At 35.7% G+C, this 6,646-nt stretch overlaps 1 protein-coding gene across 1 annotated transcript in view; it reads left to right on the forward strand.

The window, feature by feature from the left end:
- Positions 1-6,646, forward strand: part of LOC102674425 — a 134,686-nt gene that overhangs the window by 13,369 nt on the left and 114,671 nt on the right. The window contains exon 2 of the mRNA XM_031508046.1: positions 3,192-3,516. Coding sequence (XP_031363906.1) covers positions 3,192-3,516 — 325 coding nt within the window. The remainder of the gene's footprint in view (positions 1-3,191; positions 3,517-6,646) is intronic.

Genomic DNA, 6,646 nt, shown 5'->3' on the forward strand with positions numbered 1-6,646 from the left:
TCACGCGAGCCGACCGAGAGCGGCGCGTCGCCGACACACAACCGCACAATCCGCATGTCTCTCTCTCGCGGCTCTCTCACTAATACACAGCCGCGCGTGCGCGAGAGCACCTAGCACCACACACACGCGGAACGCGGACGTGGCACCAGATTCGAACATCCGTGTGCGCGTATATAGGCGCAATTCCGCGGCGTATTTAGCTGTTTTTTCGCGCGCGCGCGCTCGCGCGCCCGCGTCTGCACGTATGCCGCGTGAAAACATTCGCACGCCTCCATGCCTATGTTCTTCTCGTTTCGTTGTTCGAACGATCAACGAGAGACTGGATATATCTTTGATGATGTATATCGGAAATTTCTTTTATCTTTACGCGATATTATATATATATATATTGATGACAGTAGTTGAATTTAATTCTCGGCCACTCGTTATGATTTCGTGCAAATTTGATTTTTCTGCGTATTTTTTTAACATTACATATTTACATATATGTTACATACGTTCGAGAAGAAAATATTGGAGTTGTATAGTTACGTAATTCGAAGTTTTCAAAATATTAGCTCAATAATGATAATATAGTAATATTAGTCAATACATATATAATCTCTTATATAATAGTTGCAAAACAAATTCTATCGTGAATCGAAATTTTTGAAATTCAATTTCATGATTTTTCACTTTTCAAATTTTTTACTGATATTCTACGGATCCAGCATCCGTCTTATACGAATAATCTTTTGAAAAAAGTCATTCAATTTCAACATCGCCATTATTATCTGATACGATAACGCTTGTTCAACGAACATGTATGATACGATAAACTCGAGTTTCATAGAAATTATATCGTCAACTTGAAATCGGAGTAGCGACGTAATCTTGTTAACTTACAAAAAAAAAAAAAAGAAAAAAAAGAACGTCATAGATTATTTTCAGGTAGATCGTACAAGAGCGACAAACGATTCCTTCGTTCAGGGGCCGACATTCTTTTCGGATGACGATAGCGACGATGGTGTTCTAAGCTTTAAGTAGCGTGGGCGATGCGGGTCTGAAATTTTCGTATCTATTAGCAACGGCTCGTTAACCGGATGAATCTTCTTTTGAAAGAACAATACATGTATATGTACATGTGTGTATATATATATATGTAGATCTACGATGAAAAGGAAGGTAGCCACCTACTTAGTCGACCTACTTCTACGGAACTGATCCGAGAGAACTCAGCGGGTATCCGACGAACGAGCTGACGTCACAGCAGCCAACCATCCAGCCAGTAAGCCGTCGGCGTACCAGCTGATCTAATGTAACCACTCGATGGGAGAGTACCATGTGGAATTCCGCAGCATGGACCACGTGTTATTATTCCATATCCTGTAGGAAGTCCAATGACTTCATCAGGCGTTGATCAATATGGCACTCGTTCATATTCTCCCGAGCTTTACATTCATATATATATATATTTTTCATTTTTAGATTATTCTTATGCTTCATTTAGATTATTCTTATATTTCGAAACATCTTGTACACGTATAATATTTTTTCTTTAATTATTTTCATTTCAATTAATTCAATTGTATCAATCATATCGATATAAATCTAAATACTCGAAGTTCAAAGATTGTACGAGAAAGATATCTCTAGATGTTTTAAACAACGAAAAATTTTTTGAATATAATACTGTTACCCCATTTAGATAGAAAAATTATCGCTTGTAAATCGAATTGAGATATACGATATTAAGTATCAAGATAAGATCGTGTTCTGATTTTATGAATTCTTTTTATTTTTATAAAATTATCGTTTCGTTACGTTATGCGTATGGTATGTGCACTCATACAGTTTTCTTTATATTACACGTATATACATATGGATATATTCCACTTCTATTATCGGCACGCGCTGAACGAATGTTTCAGAGAGCAGGGCACAAGGTCACGGTCTTTCCCTGCTGACTCATCTCACATCCGCCATTCCAATCTTTTCCCTCTTTTCTCTTTCTCTCTATCGTCTCCGCCACGTCTCCGTGTAATTTTACCAGATGTTTCCTAGTGGAGGCTGCATCACTTATTTCTCGTCTTTCTTTTCCATTCTTCTGCCACCGTTTCTTCAGAGAAACGTTTATCTCTTCGTTTGCTATTGCAATGGTACATCGTTTCGTTCAATTGTTAATTTTCCCCGAATATGGATCTCTCTTTCATTAATAATTACTTCATGATAAACGAAATCAAAGATATTTGTTTACATTTCTCTAACTTTTGTAAGAATACGTTGATACTTAAAAACTCTTCTAACGTTGCAATTATTTCTTATCACATTTAAATAAATGAAAAAGATTATAATTTATTATATAAATGCAAATTATATTTATTTTTATGCAGATATAAAAAAATTCTCAGCCAACATTGTCTCGGATATCTACAATCTCGTTTAATTATTTTTCTTGTATACCCATTGTTGGAAAAACATTGGAAAAAGAATATTTTAATCTCGGCAAATCATTGCGAAACACGAAACGTTGACATTGAAACACACATACGTGTATAGAAATTTTCGTTGCACGGGATTGTAAAAAGAATTTAAAAAAGAAAGAGATTGTGCAAGGAGACATAGGAATAATTTTACGTGGCGTGGCATTGCGTGCAGGCTTAGCAGAACCTTTGAAACTGTAACCACAGAACGACAATGACGTCTCGCTTCATTGACCGCGAATTTAACTGTCGATAAATCCGTGGCTTCTATGTAGTTGAAACAACGTGATACAACGTGGTAGACGCTTTCAATTTTCTTAAAAGCCCTTGGATCCAGACAGACAGCCGTTTTTTTTTTTTTATATTTCCGTCTGCGCGTTGGTTTCTGCACGGTGTATATCTCTCACTTTGGTATCTACTTGGTAAATCAAATATTCAGACACCACCACAAAACTCGGCGAAACGTGGATGCGTCATATGGGGCGCATACAGAGAGAGATATGTGCACGCCGGTCGGTGTCAGTGTCCTCTTTGATTTTGTATCTCTTTGGTTGCCACGCCAAAACGTTTTTTCGAGAGACTGCAACCGGCGCTTGTTGCGCGCCATCAAACGAATGTTTGCTTGTCCTTACAATGTTTGCAGAATAATAAATTTTCCATCTGATACTTGTTATTATCCTTTGTCTCGTATTAATTTCTACATATATTATATAATTAATATTTTTGCAGAAGCATTGGAACAGTGGAGGAGGGCTCGGTGGCCACGAGCGTGACGATCGCCGAGGTCGTTGATTCGCAAGAGCAACAGCAACAGCAATCAAAGAGCAACGGCGCAGTATCTCGCCGTGTTGCTGGTCAAAACGTTGCGCTGAGCAACGGAAATAGTACCAGCAACGTCGGCCGTGTGACACCGCGAAGCCACATGGAGCAGGAGAAGCGTATGCGGCGAGAAATCGCCAACAGCAATGAACGACGTCGGATGCAAAGTATTAACGCCGGTTTCCAGTCTCTGAGGACGTTGCTGCCGCACCACGAGGGCGAGAAACTTTCTAAGGTAAGTGGTTGGCATTGTGTTCCTCCTCATTCGATAATCTATTAATTATTCTGCTATCGGGAATCATCCTTGTACAAAGTTCATCATCGTTTTCTCGTTTCAAATTTATGACGAATTTATGAGAAAATTTTGGCATGAGAAGCAATGAACGATTCCTATAAAAACTTTGAAATGTTCGATCAAAATCGAATTGTCTGAACAGAATAAAAGTTAATTTAGGATATTTTTCATAGGATGGAGAAGAGTGTATGATTGATTTAGTTTATGATCGGTGCAGGTTTCTTCAAACGAAAGCATATATTTGTATCATCATCATCTTTCAGTAGTTTTAGAAGCTTTACCATATCAAACGCGATATCTGTTACGCTTCCTCCAATAAGTTACCTGTGCTGGAGGAAGAATTAATCTTCGGCTTACATATCATCTCTTTTTGGCTTACCTCATCAAAATAACTTGACTCTTTGAATTCGTAATGATTATTGAACGTTTGACCAATCCCTTTTTAGATAATACTATTATAAATACATATATAGAATGAATTCAAAGAGTTAATCTCTCGAATTGTAGTCATATTAGCCATCATTTGCACGTACAAAAAGGAAGAAGTTGATATTTATAAATAATTTTCTTCCTTTAATTTTTTTTATTTTTATTTTATCTTTTGTTTTTGTTTTCTCTTTCGTAAGATTAATCATTCACAATTAATTCCAACATAACATTTTTTTTCTCTATTAGAACGACTAATCCGATTGAATGCAAAATGTGCAATGCGTATAAAAAATTATTCTTATGCTGTACTTTTTGCACGTGATTAAGATTGATAATGAGCATACTACGTACTGCACGAGTGATGTACGGTTTTTAAATAATACTATTCTGCAACACTTCATTCATCCGATACATTCTTTCATTCGTCATTCTGAATGGTATGTGTTTGATGAGACAATGAGATGACAAAAAAAAATTGTTTCTTTAATTTTTAACAATTTAATTTATTCATTCGATATTACACTCGATCAAAAATACTTAATATCAATAATAAAAATAAAATCATCACTGTTAATAACCAATAATGAATGAATGAAATGAATAATTGATCTAGAATGAAGTTAATTCAATATTGTATATATGCAATATTTTTTTTTTTTTTTCAGTAAGACAGATTTTACGACCATCAGATATTAGATAATTTCTATCGCAAGAATTTTTTTTCTCTAAAAAATATGACTCGGAAAGTATACGTACACTTATATTTAAATCGATTATTTGCAACAGTTGTTGGGAAACTCACGTTCATGTCATTTTCCAATCAAGGAAAAACATAGGTATAGTTTATTGCATATATTCGAGCAATAAACGATCTCATTAGGTACCGTTAAGGCGAGAATAATTTATTTTATGGGCGTAATGTTTCGCCGCGTACGGTCACGTTAGTGGCTGACGATGTGTCCTTAACAGGATGTCGCTCCTACTAAGGTTAACACGTGGACCGGAAACGGTAACCTGTTTCTCTTTGGTAAGGTGAATTCGCCAATAAAGCCCAATCGTTTTCGCGTGAATGTACTAGAATATTACGCAATGCCGACAACGACGACGGGTTAGGCGGCGGCGGCGGCTTTTACGAATTGTCGCGCGGCGTTGTCCGACTAATTTTAGCATGTGAAAGTCGTCGGCCGATCCCACGCCGTTAAACTAGACCCGCTCGATCCGCCTCGTATGCCTAGTCATGTCGGTGCTTTAATCGTTTGTCTCGCCCATAGTCCACACCGTGTGACACTGACCGCTTTAGTTTGCCCTTATACGGTTGCTTCTCTATGACGTTGCAAATATCAGCTGACGCCTGTTATCGTTTAATTGGAAGATACACGATGAACTCTACGGCTCTTGGCTCTCCCTTCGTACGTTCGCCTCTCTTTCTCTCTCTCTCTCTTCCTTCTTTTTCGATTTAAAGTTATTATTATTATTATACGGAACGCAAGTATAGAAGATTTGTTTCGTTTTAATTATCGCGATGAATATATATATATATGTATATGTTTTTTTAATATTTTGAGCAAAGTTTGTGATTTATGCGTCTCATTTTAAAAATTTAAATTTTCTGTCTATTTTCTTTTCAACTTTTTAAACTTGACGACGGTTTTATCTTTTACAAAGATTTTTTTCGTTCCTTCATTTTTGTACATTGTAATTTATTTGATAACTTTTTGAGCGCCGGGACCGATAATTCTTTCCATCCAGGCGCATATGGTTCGTCACTTGATATTTTGGATAGATAATGTAGAAACATATGTTATATGACGCTCGAGTGAGCTAATATTGTTCAAAGAAATAGTTTTGATATCGAGTCAAAATTGAAGAATTTTAAATCGTATAGAAAATATTTTTCAAATAATTATCAACTAATTACGTACGTATCTATTTATATATTCAAAATCTAAAAATAATTAATATTTTAAGCTTCGTTGACGTAATTGTAAAATGTACATTTCATGTATGCATAGATAAAAACAATTATCAATTTATTAGCGGAAAAGATACATGTATTCAAAAGTCATTGTATCTTTTAGTATTATTAAAATATTTACATTTGCTTCATCTTGTGACGCGATTTGTCGAAACAATCCAACATTTGTATAAATTTTCCGTTTCTGAAAGCAATTTACTCGTTCGTTACGATATTTGAATGCAACGCGTATATAATACTTGTATGCGGAAAATCAGCTGTTAATTCACAGCAGTAGTTACGAGTCATGCGGCACTCCGGGGTTCTTGTCCCGACTGACATACATGCGCATTGTGCGCTTACTTTTAACGCATATTGCGCCTGTAATTTATTTCTAATAATTGAAAATCGTAGAAATTTTCGCGCGCCCTAATTATGATCGCGTTTCTCGATACAATTAATTCTCTGCATTTTTTTCTTTCTTTCTTTTTTTCTTTTTTTTTATTTTTGATTTCTCTTTTAAATTTTAATTACGATGAAATTGATCTTCTTTAAGCTTTTGACTCGAGTTGTATACAAAATTCTCATTTAAAATGAAAACTAACTCTCGGATAAATAGAATCGAGAACTTTCATATGCACGCCAGTTTCCCCCAGTGTATATATATATATATATATATATATATAT

Source organism: Apis dorsata, unplaced genomic scaffold, assembly GCF_000469605.1.
Source record: "Apis dorsata unplaced genomic scaffold, Apis dorsata 1.3 scaffold_74, whole genome shotgun sequence".
Taxonomy (NCBI): Eukaryota; Metazoa; Arthropoda; class Insecta; order Hymenoptera; family Apidae; genus Apis; species Apis dorsata.